A 24,984-nucleotide genomic window follows, 5' to 3' on the forward strand; every position below is an offset into this window, starting at 1 on the left:
TATACTCTTATGTTGTAACATGCAAGAATTTTTTCTATCATCATTATTCATTACCTTAATAATTGAATATGTTTCAATACTTTTTGTTCTTTTTTGTTTCCTTTAATATATCTATTGAATGTTTCTTCCCGTAATTTTTTACCTGTTATTGTACCATAACTATAAGCATTTTACAGTTGTCCTAACAAAAATGCAAATTATTAAATAACATTTTTTATACTCTGCTTGAAAAATATAACAGTTACCTAAATATACGTTAAACCTAACCTTTCTTTAATAATATTGATCATCCAGCTATGTTATTAAAATACTTCAAAGAAGTGTATTTCAATCATAGGTCAAACCGTATTTCGTAAATGAATAATTTTATTGCATAATATATTATATTACAAACAAACAAACAAACAAACAAAAATAAAATCGCAAAATCGTTAATTATAACGACAGTGGAAAGGCTAAGTAATGTAACCTTCAAAAATTACATTTTACAGGAATTATACTTAAATGTTAATAGTTTTGTCAATCAAGTTAGGTTATTGGCATAGACCTTATACTCTGAGTATAAGGTCTATGGTTATTGGAGAATACAAAAATATGTATTTATTAATTTGTCTACATCTTTATTTCTGTTTTGTTGGCGGTATGGTTTACATATAATCTGGCATTTCCACTGTCAATAATATAGGAGGTTACACAACTCTCTTGAATAATAATAATAAGTAATTGGTTTATCTAATGCCAACGAGATTAAATAACAAAGAAGAAATAAAAACAAAAATGAATAAATGGATTAAAAATTATTAAATCTCTTGTTGACGTCCATCTCGGGTACGTTGACGCGTTCTTGGTGTCTGTACACCCGTGATTTGTCCTGGTGGTCTTTTATACGGTTGTTGTACCTTTCTATCTGTTCTTGCAATATTTGGTGTTCGATCTGTAAGGAACAAAATAATAATAGTAATGTCAAGTGACCGCTTAATTTCATATATATTTTTATTCAATTATATATAGGTATACAAATAGCGAGAAAAATACCGAAAGCGAAATGTACGTATATATTATTATATATAACGTATATATTATTATTATTATTATTATTTATTATTACGTATATATTATTATCATATAGGTATAGTCTCAAATAGTGTTTGAGATTTGGGTGGAGGAGAGATGAAAGAGGGCTGAATAAATAATTTTTTCGTGAATCAATTTGGTGTAAAACCTTAAGTTTTGTAAGAGCATACACCCCCTCCTTGATATACGTCTATTTATTGGTACTATAATAAGGCACCTGATGATATATCGATTTCGATCAATTCTATTAACGATTAATGATATACCATACCATTGCTCGTTCTTCATCAAATTCTAGACATCCAATTCCGTCTAACTTTTCTAAATTGATCCGTCCTTTCCACTGCACGCAAACGCCATTCATTATAAACGGCGATAGGATGTGAACCTATTAAAACAGAAACGATTATTAGTTTTTGGGTTTTATTTCCTCTGAAAAACGCTGTCAAAACTATCAAGTTAATATCATAATAACAGTTAAACTCCAAACGGGCATACATTAAGTCAACTAATGCTGCAGTGTCATGAATTCACATATTTTTGCAGCCTTTCGCACTATTGTATGATGTGTGAATTGATTTTTGTGTTCATTTGACAAACTGCAAATATTATACTCTTTTCGGCTATAAAATTGTGCGTATTCCTAACACTATCTGATACCCTAAAATTACATAATTTATCCAATAAAACTTTTAACCTAACTTATTATAGTTCAAAATATGTTTCCGGGGGATATATATGTAGGCATTTAAACAATTTTAAAACAACCGTTTTTAAAAATCAACTACAATGTTGGTGGGCTTACTATTTCATAAACAAGTAGTAAAGACTAAAAAAAGCCACACAAAACACGTTTTAGAATGAAATAAAATGTATACCTTAAATTGTCACGGTACTTTTCGAAATAACGAACACTCTTTAAAATACAATAATATAATACTATATTAAATTTAAAAAAAAAAAACCTTTTACATTGTGTAAATATTTGTCGTCGTCGCAAACGCAACAGAACTCATAAAATCGAATTATCCGAGACAATGGTGCGGAGTTATGCGCTTCAATACAGAACTCGGGGTGCTATGAGTACCCTAGCAGGCACCCCCGCGATTTGCCCCTACGAACTTGATATTTATTTAGAATAATATGACATTGTATTGCATTGTATTCAATTGCGTAACAGTCTCGACCAACACCACACAGCACTGTCGCGCAGAATTCACCTTACACCACGTGGTGTCTCGCGCACATGCCCCGCGATGAGCGTATAATAATAATAATAATGATAATGCACATCGTGTATACATCGCGTCGGCGATAAATAAGACGCCCTGCAAGTCGCACAATATAATATTGTGTATAGTATCAATATAATGAATTATATAAGGCTGCCGGCGTGAAAAAATATAAATAGCCGGCCGAGACATTTTCTCTCGTCACACTTGGGAAATTACATCCCCGAGGTGTTATGATATTATATTTTATAATAATATCGTAAGAATAACGCGCGGGGTAGTAATAACGATTACATACAGACGATAAACGTACAATGCGCATCACACGCTGCGTCCATAACATATTTTAGTAATCTGTGTATTTGATATAATATTATTATTATTATGTATACGCCTATACACACGGCAGCAGAATCACGCAACGTTTATTGTCCGGTTTCCTTATACATACTTAATGTATATAAATATGATATAATCGATTATCGTCCGTTCTTTTATATAATAAGGGTGTAGGTCACATCGCATCATTGTACCCACACATGTATACGCATTATTGTCCGGCGCGTTTCCTGTCGTGACTTCTCGACCATTTCACTTTATTTTGTCCGTCGTGTTCGTAAATAAACTATGTATTTCGAACGAACGGCAATAATAGTATATTACGTGCAGTGCAGCATATATTGTTTAGTCTGACGTTTTTATGTCGTGTGTGTGTGTGTGTGTGACGATGTTCTCAACCCTTTAGTATCATCTCAGCAAAAAATCACTTAGCGGCCACGTATGCCTACAAGTAACTTCGTTTCAATTTTGAAATTTTTTTCCATTGTGTAATCCTTCTTCATTTTTTTTGTCGATGACTATAATATTAACGACCTCGAACGACCCGTCCGAAGCGTCACCGCCCACCTCGGTGCAGGATATAACTACTACCCTCCTGCAGTTCGTCCTGCAGCGATAATAACTTTTTTCTCAGCATTTTTGTGTGACATTTTGTGAAATTTCGGAATAATATATTATCGCTCCTTGCAAGAGATATTATAAAAAGATACAAATGGAAGCGACCGTTCCGGTGCCGAAAACTAGCCTAAAAAATATTAAAATAATTTTAAATGTGGCGTATATATAAGAATGAAAAAATGATAGATTTAGATTCAAGTATTCGGACTATCCAACATTCCAACCGATTAAATGCAACTTTTGTCTCAACAAGTGTAGATCCTGAGTAGATAAGTTCGTTTATCATTTGAGGGTTTCAAAACTATACAGTCGAGTTGTGAATTTCCATGTGGAACCAGCTACACCTTTACATTAAATTTTATATTTACACCTCCAGAACTTTTTATGGCTATCTCTTTCGTCATACTTAATAGTTTCCATCATCTTATAGTCATGTGTTCATGTGATGTTGCTGTTTAATTATTATGTACCCATACTATATGTATATAGTAGTATGCGTCATATATTATACGAAATTCAAATTTTTTTTTTCATTGTTAAGGACCTGAACATTTAGGTATTATAAATACATATTTCTCTCCAACGATTCCCTATTTTAAGCATAAAATGTTTTCCATACCGATTTTTAAAAACTTTCCAGTTTTGTATGATAATAAGGAATTTTTAAAAGATATTTCAGCAATTTTTATAAGTCCACCATGCTTGCAAACCGTATTCATTTTTAATAATTCTTTAAATTCAAAGCCCTGGCTGTCAGTGAAAGTTTCAACGTTTCCATGGAAACCCCGGGTATTCAAATGCAGTAAAGAACCTATTTACTTAATAAACTGCGGCTACTCAGTACTACAGCAGCGTAATATAAAATGTGTGCTGCAGAACAAAATATTTTTGATGACAGACTCGGTGTGGACTGCGCCTCCTGCAATTTATATATATATATATATATATATATATACAATGTCAATACGTATACCGAATACGCGTTATTGACATTTTCTATACATAATTTTTATCACCATTCGTATAATATACTCTTTTTTTTTTATCTATGATAATACGTTATTCAGGGACAATGCTCGTCCGTGGACCGCGCAATCTTTAGGCCAAAAGGATTTTAATCAAGCTAATCGAGCGACGTGGCGATGTACAATGGCTCGTAAAATATATTACACGTGATATATTATATTATATACGTATACAAATCGGACGTGTGTAACGCCTTTAATATGTATAAAATATATAAATTCACAGCATCAGTACATTATATATATATATATATATATATATATATATATATATATATATATGTATAAACTATATACTATACATATTGCATGTATCATACATTTTATATACATTACACACACACCAGGGACGACGATGACGACGTTATAAACATATAACAATATAAATATATATATATATAATAAATAATAATGTTATACATATAAAAAAGAAGCATCGAACAATAATTTTGGATATAAAAATAGGGTATAATACATATAATACACACGGGTATAAAAAAAAGGGTTTTTGGACATTGGACGCGTATATAATAAAACCCTTTACGGTAAACATATACATATATATGTATTTTAAGTACACGTGTTGATTTGATACGCGTATATATATATATATATAATGTATAGTTTGCCACATGACTGGGCGCATGACTTGGTACATCATATATATATAAATATGTAATATAATGTTACATTATATACCTAAGGGTTATAATACACATAATGTATATGATATAATATCGACCCGATGTCGAATGCGTGTAATCGGTAGAACTTTAACACGCTGTGTATACGAAAAACACGTTGGATATATACGAACAGGCGGTACGTATTGATGCAGTGTATGTATATATTATTATGGTATTATTCCTTTATTTTATATTTTTGTTGTTATCTAAATTATAATACTTATCAGCCAAACTACTGTTTGAGATCTATTTAGAGAGGGAGGGGTGGTTAATACGGTGTATTCTATGGATAAAAATGACTTCACACGAATAATATTCAGGCTTATAGAATTGTCGGATTTTGATAACTATTTTTATCAGAAAAAAAGAAGATTTTTAACAAGCCGTATTGAACTCTGATTTTTAATTTTGTACCAAATAAAGGTATTTTATAGTCTGTAAAAAAAGCTTAAAATTGTATTATATTTGAAGATTTATTTTAAAATTTAATATTACAATATATAGAAACAGAGTTTGTCAAAGCCTGTAGAATATCACCCTATATTAGTTTATAAATAAAAAAATAAAATTTGATTGATTTTAACAAGATCATTATGGCTGTAGAGTGTATTTTTGTGGACAAAATTACATTGACACCAGTTGTCTTAATATTTTTTCAAAATCTATTATTTTTATTTATTTTCTAATATTCATAATTATATACTGAATTAGTTTTTACATATTGGTGTTATTATCGAAATGACGATAACACACAATCAAAGTTATCCTGTTTTTAAACGACGAAAACGTATTAGTATTATCTCTATAACTGTAGAATGGTACTAGGTTTTTTCCCACGCATAAAATATAATGCCTACATATTTTCGATATTTTTGATTTGATATAAGAATTTTTCTTTGATTGAGAACGTTTTTGCATTTTTAACATTAATGCTATTTCATGAAAAAAACATACATTTATATAGAAATTAAACCAAAAAAATTTACATGCCCATAATATTATGTTCTAAATATTTTTTAAATTCACTTGTCAACACAATGTATGAAATTAAAATTTAAGTTATAACAATCAGAATTTTTTAAGCTGCTACGATTAACATTTTTTGTATTAGGTACCTACCAAAAACAATAGATACAAATTAACAAACATTTTCTGAAGTAAAATCGTTTTTATTAAAAATTAAAAAAGCTAAAGAAGTTTTAAAAAAATTCAATTTTATTATAGCTCAAAAAGAGCAGCAATATATTTTTAAATATCTATAATATCTAGAAAATGCTAATATATTAATATTTTCATAAAATATTATAACTTATTGAATTAAAATAAAATAACAAAATCAATTTAATTAAAGACTGTTGAGTGTAAATGTCACATAAAATATATTACCGCGCATGGATATCGGCTGCTTTAAAAAAAAACAAATTCCCGATCACTCCAAAAAGTATGGGGAGTTTTTAACATTGAAAAAGTACCATAAACAGATATAATGAAGAAAGTACTAGAAAGTGCACTCTAAATGTCGAAGCGATTTACATATTTTTTCCAAAAAAGTACCTATTATATATACACATAGGTATGTATAGATCCCTGCGCTCAAAATGTAAAATAAAAGTATTTCTGTTCTACAATGTGACCCAGACTCGGTGGCATATATCTTCAACACATATTGTTCATGATATTAGGTATGTATAATCATAAAAATGTATATTATAATATACAATGCAACATCATATACGATATTACACAATACAATAATTTACTGACAATATCTGACGTCACGGAAGTAATATCATCATGTATAGACGTACATGTGCAAATGTACAACGGTTGTGTGTGTGTGTGCATATTGTGGTGTACACTGTATATTATTTACCTCCATCACGTGACCGGACCACCCAGTTCACATCGCCGCGGTCCGACGACTCGATACCCTGGGCGCAAGCGAGACTGCGAGAGTGATGGAAATCGTGTGTCGTGGTCGTGTACGATCGTCGTTATTACACGGCCCACCGACACAGGTCTGTGTTTGTTTGGATGTGTGGGTGTTGTCTTTTATGCCCGACGACCGACCGACGTCGTGTACAATATAATAATATAATATTGTTTACACATAGGTGATGGGTGCATGCGGCATAGTTATGTTATAATATAATGATAATATATGTTTTATTACGCGAGTTTGGAGGTAGGTACAAGATACCTATACAAAAACGGTAGCCGCATCCGAAGACGTCCAGGAGTTAAGATAATCTGATGAGTGATGAGTATATAGTGCCCAAATTCATAAAGTATAATGCGGCTTTTGTGCCGTAATAAAACACTCCAGAGTTCGAGGGAAGTGTGTTTCTTTCTCTCGATGTTCCGTGGCCCCTTTTAATATATTTTTATAACATTTCATGTTTCTTATCCTTATATACATACAGCTATTTCTGTCGATGCATTCTACATTTTTAATGATATAATCTATAACGAAAAATGAAAAGTTTTTATTAAAACCCATTTTATTCCAACTTTTCAGCTTTCGAACTGATAAGTGATTAAGAATATGCTCTTCATTTCATATCTGAATATCTCATAGGATCTGCCTTATTTAACTTAAGACACTAATTATTTTAAAAATATTTTTTTTTACATAGATTACTCATTAAAAAATAAAAATGTTTAATAACATAATAAATATATAATACTACGATATTATGTGTATATGTGTAATAAATTAAAAATAATTATATTTTTAATTTTTTAATTGTATTCGAATGTAAAATATTTATCGGAGTATATCGATTTATGAAGATAAAATGTATAACAATAAATTTATTAGTTATACACTTATACCTATACGTATTTAAAGTTGAGCTAAGAATAGACCGTGCCAAAATATTGATGAAACTGCACATGTAAGGTGGTTAATATTAACAACATCATCTTGTGCATAACATATTTACATTTTTCATTTTCATAATTTAATCCTTTTTTTTTTTGCTAATTTTAAATATAAATAAAAAATCATTTTTTTTTCGATTTGACAATTATTGCAACGTACCATATAATATTATCTTCATTTATACCTATATTGAAGCTCAAAAAACAGTTATTATAATAGTTGTTCGAATAATTAACTGACGACTTAAAACGTATATCGATATAAACGTAAATCCATAAATAAATTATTTGCTTAGATTTAGTTATCAATATTGGGAAATATATCAGTCATTTGTTAGAGGCTGTATAGTTTAACTCATTTAAAAGTCTCCAATTTGTTTGGTGAAAAAGTTGTAACTTTTATTAATAAAATGCATAAGAAAAACAATTAAACTGCCTATCGTATATCTGCCTGGGCCTTCTGTAGGCCGCCAACAACAGTTAGGGCCTTTAGGGTAAATCACAATTTCCTCATAGGCCTATTCGCCCTTGAGTCAGCTAATCTAAGAATCACGACTTTCCAATCAGGACTATTAGAGAATAGAAGTGTAAAAAACTTCATTAGGTATATATGAAGTTAATTGCTATATATTTTTATTTTTCCCAAACAGAAGAATCTGCACTGATGACGCACTACCACAACACGGCTCAAGCGAGTAGGTATATCGTATACCTGATATTACCTAGTTGCCAATCTATTATTATTGTTATTATTATTTTATAGCTAGTGCGCTTTACCGCTACCGTGGTCGTGATGGGTGATGAAATCTGACCCACCCGCTCGATATGTATCATATTTTATTATTATTTTATCGCGATATAGCCTACATTATATCGTGTATATAATATCATACACTGCACTCATGTCACGGCAGTTGTCGGAGACCGGAGGAATGCGGTTTGGCGGTTACCGTCACTCCACCACCGGGTAGGATCATGTGTCCGCGTGCGTAATATTGTAATACCTATGCCTCATTAATAGATATGATTTTAGGGCTCTAAAGTCGTTGTCGTTGAAACAAACACTCGGTATTGGGTACGTAATGAAGTCTGTATAAGTATTACGAATTTTATTTATCGTTAATATTGGAAAAATAATAATTTGTACGAAATAATTAACATCTTATAATTCGTTTTTTTTTTTTAATTATATGGAGCAGAGCTCTTTATAGGTGGCAGTGAGGTACAAGATTGGCTATGCAATCTAAAAGTACACCTTTATAAAGTGGGCAAATTCCTATTTATATCATTTTTATGTGTTATTACTTTCAGTCACTGCCTTAAATATTTGTTACCGCATCATCTATGTACTTTTATTTATTTAATTTTATTTAATTTTGTTTAATTTATATATTTTTTATAGTTTGGGACTCCATATATTTAATTTGTATTATTTCAGTTTATTTAGCTATAATAATACTGTAGATAATCGATATTTGTAATCTAGTTCAATTATGTATGTTTTCACCAAAAGCGACACACTATGAAAGAAAAAAAAGAAAATTATATAAGTAGGTACTTATCTACATAAAACGAGTGAATAAAAAAAAATCGTCATCTTTTATCGTATGTAAGTGATTCTTTAATATTGCTACAAAGAAGATAAAACTTCAGCCAATTAAAAAATTATTTTTAATTTTTAAATTGAGTAGAAAAAATGTATTATTTTCTTGACTTACGGAGCTTTTATTAAAAAAAAAATATATACAAATCATAATCATAAAATATTATCATTACGTTCCTTCTCAATGGATAATATGTCGTTTAAAAACTCCAATTATTATATTAGCACCATGTGTGATTAACTCAAGATTCCAAACGAACCTTTATATTTTACTCAATACCGATTCGATGATTCTGTCTTGAATCTTTATCACAGGTATCTGTATATTAATTACCAGTTACTAAAATTTGTAAGTTTAGACTATACATAATTTATTTATTATTTTAGTATTATATTTATACCTTATTCGCACCGAATTCTAACCGTTTAATTTTGAGTTCTTGCAACGAATACAATAATTGTATTATTATAAATATATTATCTAGCATAATAATTGTAATAATTTAGAATATAACATAGGTAGGTGCTAAATCGACGTGTAATGTGAATAAATCTTAAATGGTGTACATTTATATCGGTCCGTATATAATTATCTATAAAATCATGCCGTCACGTTCATTTATGCAATTCACGGAGTCGGAATTTGTATTTATTTTTTTTTCTATTAGCGCAAAGGGTCGTTAATTATTATTATCGGGTGGGCAACGAGCGAGTGGTGAACAACTATGTATGTGTAGTTATTGTAGTGTGTACACTGTACGTTGTGTTTATGGCCGTGTGTACGCCTATGACAGTGGGTGGCAAATCGAACGGCAGACAGATGTCTCTTAATAAACTTATCAACAAGGGTTCGGCCGGGGTACGGCGAAAAACAATAATTGAAAGAAAAAAACAGTAATTTTTGCAAGTGCATATAAAATAACATTGTACAAAGGTGTTGAAACGTGATAAAGAGAGGAAAATAAAAAAATCATTTTTTTCGGCTTCAAGCTGTGACAGTCAAAGAGTTGCTAATGCGGTAACAAAACGAGCGTATATGCGCACAGCGATGTTTAAAGGGTAGTCCGAAAAGGTGTACGCTGGCGGTTCTCAGTCGGGGTTGTGTAAATAAACGGGGTAAAAAATTATATATATTAATAATGTAATTTCGCGTTGTGTTTTTTTCTCTCGCTCTACCTCCAGCTGAGAAGTTCTTCGTCAGCGCCGCGAGTTTTAATCAAATTGTTACACGCCGTGGTTCTGATGGGCGTGTGACTTATAATATTATATAATATTGTGCGCGCCTTTTGGAGGGAGAATTTGAATTTTTTTCACCTTCGTCCAATAAATAGGTGTAGGTTTTACCGGCATTTCGATTGTATAAAACCATATAATCACCATAATAATAACAGACGAAAGTCCGGCTACTTCCGACGGACACGACTAATAATCGCAAGTGACCACTGACCGAAAGGCGTTCACGTGAATAACTAACATAATAGAAACGATTGTAGGGGAGACGATTTTTAATAATGCATAGTAGACAGTAATAGCTAGGTCACCTATACGGTTTTATAAAATATCGTTTAGAATGCACTATTATCGTCATAACTCGTTTGTTAAAATATATAATATTGCAGCCTTACCATTATTAAAATGTATAGATACGACTTTTGTCTTTTATTAGCTTATTGTTATATGAATCGAATAAGTATCATAATAATAACGATTATAGGTCATCCAAAATATATGCACTTTATATGGGTACTTAAGTATGAATTTAAGTACATTTTCTTTTTATGAAGAATGTGAGATATATATATACTATTCGATAGTATAATATACACTATATTATAGTGTCCCAAGTCCCAACATTAAAAAAGTGTACGTGTTCTGATTCCACGTGGGTAAAGTGAAACTATTCTTTTTGATCATATTTATAACAAAACTAATCACGGTATATGAAATTTGAGTACAGATAAGCGAAAATTACAAAATCATTATAACCATTATTAAATTTACCGTCTGTCTGGTTTTAATTAAGTGATGTGTGAAGTCTATTGGGAGAAATTATTCGTTTTCTCTCTGTCTACCGTCTGTAAAGAAGTTGAACTTTGAAAAATATATTTACATATACAATTTAATTTTAATTTTTAGTAAAAATTTAAAAGTATATAGTAATAATTAGAGCGCGGATTTCTATGCAATTGCATATTTTTTCCTTTTAATATTTTTGGATTGTTGTCAGTTATTTCCACGAATCATCATAATTTGAAGCTAATGGTGAAATTTTTTTTTGCATATTTCTGTATATTTAAAGGTTATTGCATATTTTTGCATATTTTGGCAAAATTTAAAATTTATTGCATATTGAAGCGAAAATTTAAAAAATGTATAAAATAATATTTTGTCAAGTAGAAAAATTAAAACTAAATTTCATAGTCACTAAATAATAATGTATATATATATATTTATTTAAACCTTTATAAGATAAATAATCGATTACGATTAAAAATTCATTTTATTCCTGGATCGAAAGGTGCAACACTTACTACAAAATTAAACGAGCTTTCCAACAAAAATGAAGGTCTGAAGATTCTACGAAAAATTAATTCAGTGTTATTAGGCGAAAACGATCAGCTCGAAGATCTTTATCAAGATCCGACAATACTAAGTTGCTTCAAATATGCCCCAATAACTTCGGTTGACGTCAAACGTTCGTTCTCAGTCTTTAAAAATATGATAGCCGATAAACGACACATCTTCACAGAAAAAAAACTTGAAATTATTCATTTTATTAATAAATAAAATTTTAAAAATAAATTAAGATTTTCAGAAAATTCCCTAAATTTTTTTTTATTAAGTATTTAAATAATTAATTATTATAAGTTTTACTGTAAATTTTAAATAAATAAAAATGTTTCCATATTTTTTAAAATATTTTCATGATTTTGACTGCATATTTTTTACATATTTTCATGATTTTAACTGCATATTTTTTGCATATTTTCATGATTTTTACTACATATTATATGGCATATTTCGATACTTATAAGTGCATAAAAATCCGCGCTTTAGTAATAATATAACTATATACCTACCTAGTATAATAATACCATAATAATTATAGAAAACGGCATTTTATATAAAATATATGTTTTTGATAGGTACAAATACTGAAATACGGTCTATAAATACTTTTTTTTAAATACCGAATGGCTTGTTTTATTAAAAGTTTGACGATCCCTGCTGTGTATGGTAATATACTGCTACTGCACGTAATGATGATTGTAAAACTTCATTTAAAATGTCTTAAGAATCATTGTTTAGTAATAAGCATTTGGTAAACGGATGAAAAATATTATTCGTCCACGTGGGCGTCATCTCATATACATATACCTTTTTTTCGTGATATCGAAAACCGGAGGAGGAACCGCGCTGTTGGCATTATTACTTCTCCTGCATATGTAGGTATAATAGGTATACCTATTATGTACTTTCAATTAAATCACAAAAGTTTCATTTATACTTAGTAGTTATGCGTTTAGGACGTAAAACAATATAAATTTTAGTCGAAATATTTTTACAACACACGTAGGTACTATACGTAAATATAATTCGCGTTTAACCTGGTGGTTTTAACCATTATTATTGGTTTGATTTGTCTTAATAACTCGTGATGGTGAATAAAAATCACCTCGAGGGTCACCACCAAGGTATCTATATTATGTAGATTAAATTATACGTCATTTAGAAATACCCGTGTCATACAATTAAACACTTTTATAATTTTTAGCGACAACACGTTGAAAATATATCACACGAGATGTTTATTATGCGACGTTTGTTTTCAATAATTATTTCACATGTCATTCGCGACCCTTCCGAAATTCCAACTGCAGAATAAAATAATATATATATTATATAACATAATGTTTCCAATTGGGGTTCGTTGCCTGTACAGGCAGTAATAATAACGACCTTTCTGCTGCTCTGTATTTACCATATACGTCGTTATACACCGGAAACGGCGCGGCGCTATTGTTATACATATACGGATATAGATGGCGCAGGAGATTGGCGTACGATTGCTGTTCGGGTGATATTTACAACAAAATTATAAACTTAAGGATTTTGTAATAATGTACGACGCCAAGGGTTGGAAGGCCTTTGCCAAAATTAATTATCTTTAAACGTCTTTATAGCCGAAACGTCGTACAGAGCAGTGTTGGTGAGTTGCGGCCCAAACCCTAAATAACGTACGAGTTGCGGCCCGGGTTTATGAGAGGTACGTACGAGTTGCGGCCCGGGTTTATGAAAAGGAACGTACGAATTGCGACCATACAATAATGTATATATAACAATTATTACATATATATATATATATTATATACTATATGTCTATATATAGTATGTAAACATCACAATATTATGAAGGTATTTTCTAGTATAAATTGTCGTACCTACTTATATTAATATTGGTCGTAAATAAAATAAAAGTATAATTGGTGTAATATATTATGATAATAATGTCCAAAAAAAAATCAAAGCATTCATAATGTAAGTCATATACCTATGGCAGATAATACGATAAAACAATCTATATTATATTTATCATATTGTATACAAAAATATAACTTCCCATACGTATTGAACATTTCGTTTATAGTTATTCGTTTATATGGTATATAGGTAAAAGGTATATAATATACCTATATTATATAAGTAAGGTACATATGTAATGATAATTACTTGGGCCGCAACTCACCTATCGCTAAAATATTGTTGGGCCGCAACTAACCTATACCTAAAATTTTATCGGGCCGGAATTCACCGGTCTCCAACACCGGAAACGAAAGGTCGGGCCGCAACTCACCCTCAGCCGTACAGAGTTTATCATCATTAAAACTTAAGATGACGCGCATCGTTTTTTCTTCTGTACTCCCACAATGTGATTCACGTAGTTGAAAAATTTAATTTTAAAAACAGCATCCTGACCGTAATTATATTATTGTGCGAAAATTACTGAAGTTCAGTGTTCACTTATCATTGCATGAGTCTACTTAATTATAATTTATAAATGTATACGTGTACCTATAAATAATTTATATTAAAATCGTCAAATTTTATGTCACGATATAATTGCATAATGGAGATTATGTCGAATGACTTAAATACTTAATCAGCCAGCCCCTCGAAAATAATATATTATCATGTATAATATTCACTATGACGGATAATCCAAAAATATGTCATGTTTGGATAGTATACGAATATTATATGTACACCGCGCTGCATATTTTAATATACATTATTCATATAATCAAGTTGTATTACTGAAATGTTTATATGTATATATGTTTTTATATTTTTTAAGCATACCTATATAGGTATAGGTACATATGCTTTTATGTCTTGCATCTGTTTAGTTATGATTAGGAAGTGTTTCAAAATTAGGTTTATTTTTTTATTATTATATAATTGTAACGATGATGAGGTACATAAACACTTATTATTGATATTATTTATTTTTGTTGGCCGTCAAAGGACACGCACACTAATCCCGCACATTCACCCGGCTTTTTAGTATATATGCGCCGGTGTCCATTAGACTAAAAAAAAGTGGCTTCATTCGAACATATTATAATATATTTATATATATTACCGTACATATATTATTATATACCTATAAATAATATATACATGTGTGTGTTATAAGTACACTGTACTTATACAATACCGGGTCCACAACAATAGTGATATATACACATAAGCCGGAGTAAACACGAGGGTGAAAAAAAGAAAAGAAAAGATTGTATACACGCAAACATCTGAAATTGAAACCGGGCGTACTTGTACGATGATATTATTATATTATTGTGTTGTCAGCTCTTCAGTAAATTTGTCAGGCCTGTCAAAATCGCGTAGGTATCGTAAAAGTAACATAATACCTATACGTAGGTATATATACGGTGTAGCCTTTTTCACGGGTAATTTTTCAATTATTACATAATGTTAGGTACCTATCTTTATAGGTACCTTAAAAATATTATAATACATATTATAATAGTATATTTATTCCGTGTAATACGCTTCGTTTTTTCCATTGCTGCAATCGTACTGTACATACCTACTTCTTTTACTTCGTCGAAAATTATATTTTTATGTGACAGAATTATTGGTTTGTACTTGTGGATTTAACTTTGACTTTTTTTTTAAACATCCACAAATTAAACGATTTTCTTGTGCAGCTTATATTATTTGCAGTTGAAACAAACAAAAACGTTACATTATTTTATCAGCTCTCGCCAGGCTCGTCCGAATCGAAGTCGGCTGTATACACATAACTATACTCAAACATACATTTCGACTTTCAAGTTTCAAGTTTCAATCTTACTATCATTATTATAATATAAAGGTACGCAGTAGGTATATATATAATAGATTATGTTTTTATACCTTTTATATACCGTTTTAACACACTTGAAAAACTACCCCAACTGCAGCACCGGTCGCTGTAAATAATATTATTAACATTTTTCGTAAATATTATACGTATTGTAACACTGTCGTCAGTTTTTATAGCATTACATTATTATTATATTGTCGCGAGTATTCCCAAAACACAGCCGAGTGTTGACAAGGGGAAAATCGTGCGGATCAATATGCGCTTTCGAAAAAGAGGGTCGCATGGATGAGGGGAGGGATTATAATTGACGCCATTTTGTTTTTAGAGTTCCAATGGCACTATTGTTGTTATAACGAATAGAATTTCAAAGAAAAGAGGAAGTATTTTTATTGTGACATGTCATTATTCTAAATCATATAATATATAAATGTATGTGTGCGAGTCTCTGCAGAGTGCGAGCAGTTCACAAAATGTCATAGACAGATCGATATAAAAAATATAATATACACTTTCTAACACAGCTAACACCAACTAATATAGGAAATATATTACTAATATTATGGTTCACCTATCGTGACGTTAAATTTTATTTTTCCCCTGAACAAGTTATTTCTTCATTAATTGATTATGCAAACTGCAATATACATTTTATATATAAAATCACGTTTGACGTGACATCGAATTCAATATATTTCAGTCTTGGGAATAATTTTATTTTGTAAACCAATATAAAATGCAAAAGCAGATATTTTTGAAAACGTAAACTTTAAATATATATTTATAAAGGCAAATTGCAAATATAATTGTTATATAAATTATATATGATATTATAATGTATATAAATATAATACATACCTAATATATATGTATATATTTTCTGATTTATACAGGTTAAGGTTAAATTATTGTTGAAGAAACTTTATCTATGAATCCATAATATTGAATATTTATATTTGTCCTCGGCGTATTTATAATGTTATATAGGTATTGTAATATTTGAAATAAATTCGGCGATTGTAGGTTTTTGACCAATATTATTAACTCAAAATTACTCTTAACCAACTGCTGATGCGCTGATACATTAATGCAATATTCTAATATCGTGTATTTTAAAATATATATTGATATTAGATGTATTTATACCAACGTTTAAAGTTTAATGTTTTTATGTTAACTGCACAATTATTATGAGCTTTATGATCTTACAAACATATTAGCCATGCAACAAACGAAAATATACTACCAACACCAATAATAATAGACCTAGATATTTTAAATAACCAACTTCTTTGTCTACAAATTTCTAATTTCTATTTAATATCTTATTTTTGACTCTTAAATAATAAATTATGAAAATATTAAATGCTCTTCCTTACCATTCCTTGTTCTTTTTCAAAATCGCAATAACCAATAGTGGGTTGATGGTAAGATGCCATCGACGGCATATTCGGAGTGAACATGAGTTGCAGATTCGTCCCCGTTGTGGCAAAAGCCTATGATAGCAATACGAGAATGAAAAATGTATAAACAATTAACGGGAAAAAAATGTGTGGGTATAGGTACTCGGCTGTTTTCCGATTGTTATTATATTGATTTAATACGTACGATGTCCACGTGTCCTTCGCGACAACCCATTTGAAAACGATTTTGTCTTTCTTCATGAGGCCTGTCTCTGTAACTTGTGTATCTTACCTATAAAAAGAAAAAAAATCATATCAATATAAATACTATTCATTTTACTAACATTTAATATATTTTTGAACAGTTTGGACATTTATAACATTTTATGTTTCACTGTTACGCCCCATCATATATGCATATTATGTAAAATACTGAATTATACAACTTTTAGCCAAACCCACGAAACGGGTGCATAAGCTACAGTTTTCACAATTCATATATGAATTATGAAATATCTATTTATTTATACAGATATAGCTAAAACAATTTTCATATTTCATGATGTGGACACCAATAAAAGTTGGTAAATTACTAAATTCACGAATTATGAAACTATAATTATTAATATATATATAATGAATAATTTTGTAAGAATTATAGTTATAATGAATCAAACTTAATATTTTTATATACAGTGTAGTAAATTAATGAAATAGTTAACCTACATGTAGTCAAGTCATCAGAATTCCAAAGGTAATCGTATTCAAAATGTATGAATTATATGTAGGTAATTAATTAATCAATCAATCAGAATAAATATTAATCACTATTATAGGCACTTTGGTCTTATTTTATATTTTCATGTTATAAGTAGGTAATAGTAGATGCAAATATATAGAAAATACATTCAAATTCATATTGCTGCCGTGTCTGCAGCTCGTCGTTCAAGTCATAGGTATGTAGGTACATCATGTGATTATAGATTTTGTGTAATTAGGAAAGATGTTGTAGGGGGCCTACAAAAAGCAGACAGGGCCAAAAAATTTTGACCCCCTAATGGAAAAATTCTGACTATATGCCTGATTATAATAATATTATAATATAGCATTATTGATGTATAGTTTATACATAAATTATAAATTATATCATATATAATAAAATTACAAACATTTTTTATATATATACATATGTATTCCTATACGGGGCAACTAAAATGAATATACTTAAACGTTGATAAATTTAGTCAATATGCGTATGGCGTATAATGTTAGGTGTTAGCCGCAAAATATGGTTTCGATTCTATGCAGCAGCTGTGAATCATTTAAAAATTGACCATCTAGATTTTAGACACACGTGGTGGTCAGTGTGGCACTGCGGTACTACAAAATATCAGGTACAGCGTTTATATAGTGGCGGCAAAGTGTCACAAGACCTGCAGGTCACTAGAGAGGCCACATGGTTTCCGATAACTGTCTTTTATCACGATTAATGACTTATTTCGGTCAATATTTCTTTTGTGAGTAAAAACCGTCATAACGATCCACCAGCTAATGGAAATTTAAAAATGTGAATTTTATATAATATATAAATGCTGCAACATAATATATGCAACGCATGTTGCACAGTTTTAAATTTAATATGTACATTTATACTTAATACATTTTATAATTTTTTTAGATTTCTAAATTTTGATCTGAAAATAATGCTATATTATGTGTTATTATTATATGATTGTTTCAAAAAGCAAAAACTATTATAAGATGGTAAACCTTAATAAACGTATGTATAAAATAATATAGACTCTGCAGACGTGCTTGAACCCAAAACACTTTTTTTCCAGTTATCTTAAATGTCCATTTCCTGATCCTGGCCAGAACTAAATTTAGCGTATAAATCATCATAAATCCTTAACAAATCACCAGTGTACTATAGTTAGATCACCCAAGTAGTAGTGATTCAGTGTCATCAAGAAACAACAGTATGCATGAGTTATCTGAAGAATTGGAGCAGATGCTAAGTTATGTGGAGTCGAAAAATGAAGAAAGAATAAATGCAGTGCTGCAGAAGTCAGGCAGTCCATTGCTAGTCATAGTGATAAGGTAGTAGAAATGGAAGTAGATTTTGGCGCATGTGTATCATTAATAAGCGAAGGTTTGTATTTGAAAATGTTTTCATATGCACTATTAATTGATGTAGTACCTAGTTAAATTTGTATCAGTTAAATATTAAGTTATTGAGAAAACTGTTGGTTAACGTAGGCTGTGTGGTGACGTTGTAGACAAGACTGTTCGTTTAGAATTATTTGTCGTAAAAAGTAATAACCATGTGTATTACTTTTGGGTCGAGTCTGGTTAGATAGACTGTATCCAAGTTGGATAAATGTTCTACAGACAAACCAAGGCTCAACAAGTAATAATATTTTGGACACATTAGCTGTTAAATACCCAAACATTATCCCTTCTTCGAATCAGGTAATAAAAAATTATCAAGCTAAAATACTATTAAAAGATTATGTTAAACAAATCTTTCATAAAGCACATGCCGTTATTGCTAGATTAGTGTATAAAGGAATGAAAATGGCAGCAAGAAGTGTATTGTGGTGGAAAAATATAAAAACATTATGTTAAACCGTTGAACACAGTGGCGTATTATATTATTATTTTTTTGTGGGGGGGAGTGGTGTCTTCTATGTCTGGACACCCCTTTAGTTTAAAAAAATGTCCTAATATATTGGACATTGGGGTCATTTATTTTATAGTATACTATTTTTATTTTATTATAAAATAAATAATATTTTCATAACGGAAAAACTGAAATTAATTTTATTAGATTCCATAACACCAGCAATTTATCTACAGCTTATCAAGAATATACAGAAATTATTTGAATTTCGCCGGGTCATTAAGATAATAAAAATACTCGCAGGCCGCAGCGAAAATACAATAACGAAAATATTGTGAACGTTTATATACCTAGTTTATTTTTAAATCTAGTTTACCGTTTATCAAATTAGGGAATTGTACCTTACATTATTAATAATAAAGTTGAAAATAATTTACGTTATAATTCTAAAAATGTTGTTTGTGAGGTTCAATAAATTTTGGACACCCCCCGATGAGTAATCACCCAAAATATTCCACTGGTTGAACGTAATGCTTAACAACTACATGGCTGTTTAAAATAAATATTTCTGTATGCAAATACAGCCACATTTAAAAATACGACAGTACTTAAAAAATCGTTAAAGGCCAGTGTGGTGCAAGTCTAAGTTTTGGGTTTCATCATAATATTTGAAAAAGTTATACTCTTTAATATGTTTCCAAGTATTTAAGTTTTTAATTTTAAACGTATTGGTAAAGAACTCTTTAAAATATCTTAATTTAAACTTTAAATACTTTTTCAATTATGACAGTATTATCTAGACATGCGAAATTGCGAACAATGTATTAGCGTCGTATTATTAATAACGCATTCACATGTTGATTAAAAAAAAAAGTAAACTATTGATGTTCGGAATAACTGTAAATTACCGAAATCGGAATCCCGTAGAGCGAGTAGATACAGATGCTTTTGAAAAGAAAAAACCACCACAAATAACGATCTACGAATCGGTCACACTACTGTGAGAGTTCAGTTTTATATATCTTGAACATTCGCCATATTATATTGTAAAATAAAATATAGTAACCATGGTATATTTAGGTTAATTGCACGTGTATACGAATATATTTTCAACTAAACGTTTAGATGAGTAATATATTTAATATTATATTTAATATACATAATGCTGACAAGTACCTATATGCAGCACTATGTGCAAATTATAATCATAATATCAAATAATATATTGGGAATATATTTATAACATTTCACCTATTAGTTATCCTTATCTAACTCGTAAAAATGTAAAATTATTTAATTATTGTATATATGTACCCACAAATAAATTAAAGTCAAATAACCACCACATTTATATCTGACGTACCTAATCTATTGAAAGGTTATAATACTGTATATTAGCATTACAAATATAAATGTACATTAAATATATGTGTGTGTGTGTGTGTGTTTGAGCTCAGATTTCTTATCAGTTGAAAAAAATAATACTTATCATAATAAATTATAATTAAAGTATGATATAAAGATTGATATGTTTAGTTTGCAGGCAGTAAGGCAGTTTATCCATGACCCGCTGCAAACAGTATAAAATGGTACAAGATATTTTTGTAAAAGATTTTTCAGGACTACGTTTGGAAACTCATTTCACAGTTTCCCGAAGAACTTAATCAGAACTTGATGTGTTCTTACCAGGTTTCACCATTTACTGTATTACCGTGATAATTTAACTTTATACTTGAGTAAAATGGATTTTATTCTTATTTTTATTTTTTGCCAATTAATAATAAAGCAAATTAATCACACTGATGATATTGGTACACCGCACATTGCGATTACTCGGCAGCCATATCGCTGTATATTATTATCTTCTTTTTATCTATATATATTTTTATATTTATAAGTTAAAATAAATTCGAGGAATAATTATTTTAAGTACCTCATTAGAACGGAAACAGATACAAAATATTTAAAATATTCAAAGAAAAAGACGTGCGTGGGCAGTTGTAGAATTTACATTTTTTCTTTACCAGAATCAAACACATCAACGAGTGTTAAACGAGTGTCTCGTTGATAACTACCACACTTGGACCGACGTCCGTAATCAAATGGATACAAAAGCTGTAGAAAATTTTATGATAACTAATATGTATGTACTAAGTTAAATGAATTGTATTATGAAATAAGAAATAACTCATTCTTGAAGAATGTTCACAGTAACTACAAATATAAGGCGACAAGGATGGGGGAACATTTTTTTGAATATTTATATTATTATGAGCTTGTATCAATATATATATATCAATTAACTTATTCGATAATTAATAGACAACATTTGAGATTAACACTAGTTTATGTTGAAAATAAAAGTAGGCATGTTCTTCCATTTAATAATGTATTATAAAATTTATGGTGATATCACGAGACGCGAGTTTAATTTTTTTAAAGGCCGAGGGCGTCCTATGGATTATAAGTCACAGCTGTAAGCAATTACCTGCGTAAAATTTGCAGTCTATGATTTACCTATTAGTTAATATTTGTAATTTACATATAATTCTTTCGACAATGAACGTGAAAACTGTGGAAAAATCGCAATTTATGAATATATTTAGATTTTAGAGTGACATATTATCATATATTATATTACACATGATATAGGAACCTATGTATGTATGCATGTACAAAAAAATTGTAATAGGAATGGGATCATCGTTGAAGATACTTGTGTCGAAACACGGTGTCTATATGTGTATATAATCAAGAAGTCATAATGTTGGTTCATGATTTTTGTTTAACTGATGCGATTTAAATGTAGGTACTAATATTATAATAATAATTCACTATAATAAGACAAAAAATGGGTTAGTTGGACACTATGTCCAAAGTGTGGTATCTGTTTAAAATAAATTGACCATCATACATTCTATACTCCATACTCGAGTGATGCATTGCAGAATACGGTAGACAGTTAGTAGTTGTACTTACATCACTCTCACGACTGAGTCGTTTGAACAGATCGTCCGTCTGGAACTTATTTTTCTGGTCGGGCACCACTCGAGGCATCTTGAACGCCAACCTGGGCTTGGGCATTTGGTGCTCGAACAACCCCTGGCACATGGGATTGAACGACGGCGGCATCATGTTGCCCGGGCCCATCGACCCGAAATCATTCATCATGAGCATTGGACGTTTTGCGTGCGACTGACGCTATTGCAAGTAGGTACCACTTTAAGTATGACCGTATAATATATATATATATATCTAAGTGTTAGTTTTTTTTTTCCTGATCGCTATATCAACTGCTACAATAACGCCGCCGATAATGGTTATTGTTTTGAATACGAAAGAATTGTTATCATTAATTTCGTTGAAAATATATTTTTATAACTAGGTATATATTATATTAATATGTCTATGTAATTATCCTATTGTTTAAAAACGGACGACCGTGATGGGCACCGTTGAATAATACTATACACGTGTAGTAGAAAACGGAATAATAATTGTGAGCGTAATGATTTACTTGTAACGTCGCCACCGAACCTACAATGACGTCGCGATGACGATAACTACGACGACGACGACGGCGACGAGACGAGTGACGACGATAAACATAATAATAATATAATACGATGACGGTATAGTTGAATGTCGAATTGTGGAACGCACGCGCCGCCACGATAGGACCCGACGAGCGGCGCGGTGGGGCATTAACTTTTTGTACCACCAGCGGGGGTTAGGCCGACCAATCGGATGTCACGGCGGGCGTGTCCGGTGTACGACACACTATTATAACAATATAATGTTCGAGTGCAGAATAATATTTTGCGCGGTCTGTTGACGTGCTCGTCGTTCGTGGCTCGCACTCGTCTCCCGTATTCACCCTCGCCGCCACTCACCCCTAGATAAGACGTTAGTCGAACGAAACGGCGGCGGCAGTGGTTTTATCATATTATATAATTTTTATTGAAATATAATACATATATTGGATAGGCGCACACACGCAACGACGGTGAGCTTTTTCTGGAAATTATTCGACGATCCGTAGTCGTGTTATTAATAATTGTCGCATCGCATATTCGCATATTATATACAAAATGTTCAAGGAGGAAATTGGAGTGCTTATTGGTTTAATTTTGAGTGTTCAAGAAATTACACGTTTAATATAGGTATACAAGCTACAAGCACGATACGTATCGACCTTATAAACTTCGATACGAGTCTGTACGTATAGCTATTCTCAGTCGATATGTATCGAATTCTTCTTCTTGAAAATCTTGTGTATTACATTACTATAAGCGCCTACTTAGATATGAACAATCCAGATGAGGAATCATTTCGAATTGTTATTCAAACTCGGTGCAACCGATTTATTATAATATTAAAATAAATAAGACTTGTCGATTTTTCTCTCCACCGCTTCGAACACGCGCTTTTTACTTTGACGCCGCACTGCCACAGTAGGTATCTACGTATACTTACCTATCTGACCATCTATGTAAGTCGTCTCACGCGCGTTTGCATGCCTTCGCAATAATACAGCAGCAATATGCAACGAATATAAGTATAAAGTATATAATTTATATATACATATAAAAAAAAATATTAATGTTTATTGTTTAATATTGTAGGTATCTATAGTCATATGAATAAATATTTCCTATTCAATACGATTTGACGATTGCAGTGTGATGCATACTGCACCAAAAAAGTACTCACATAATAATTAAATGTAGGTTACCTAGGAGCAAAAATTAATCCATCTATACCAGACAATACAAGAGGAAAGTTGATAGAGCAACAGTGATGGTTGTGAGTGAATACACACACTATTACACACCTTGTTGCAGCCATTACCGTGATAAAATAACGCAATTCTTCTCAATCTTAAGAATTTAATAGAATATAGTAATAATATATATTATGTTTATCAATTATTGGTTACGGTATAAACAAACGGAAGAAATGGCGTACGTTTAGGTAAAACACAAACTTTTAAATAAATTGTAAAGTGGACACCATGAAGACTAGAGATAAGGAGGCCAAACTCTACCACAAAAACAGTCCCATAAAATATCACAGACTAATTTCTCCACCAGTCTGCGTGGATGTGAAATGC

At 30.5% G+C, this 24,984-nt stretch overlaps 1 protein-coding gene across 1 annotated transcript; it reads right to left on the reverse strand.

Annotated features, from left to right (window-relative positions):
- Positions 1-348: 348 nt before the first annotated feature.
- LOC107173192 (core-binding factor subunit beta-like) lies at positions 349-23,478 on the reverse strand. Its single transcript, XM_015523620.2, has 5 exons — positions 22,851-23,478; positions 17,454-17,540; positions 17,225-17,341; positions 1,346-1,462; positions 349-934 (listed from the first exon to the last, which is right to left on the reverse strand). Exons 1-5 carry the CDS (start codon positions 23,046-23,048, stop codon positions 791-793), a joined length of 663 nt encoding a protein of 220 aa, XP_015379106.1. The 5' UTR covers positions 23,049-23,478; the 3' UTR covers positions 349-790.
- Positions 23,479-24,984: the final 1,506 nt, after the last annotated feature.

The sequence above is a fragment of the Diuraphis noxia genome, unplaced genomic scaffold, assembly GCF_037042655.1.
Source record: "Diuraphis noxia isolate RWA-SAM2 unplaced genomic scaffold, SU_Dnox_SAM2 contig0001, whole genome shotgun sequence".
Classification (NCBI taxonomy): Eukaryota; Metazoa; Arthropoda; class Insecta; order Hemiptera; family Aphididae; genus Diuraphis; species Diuraphis noxia.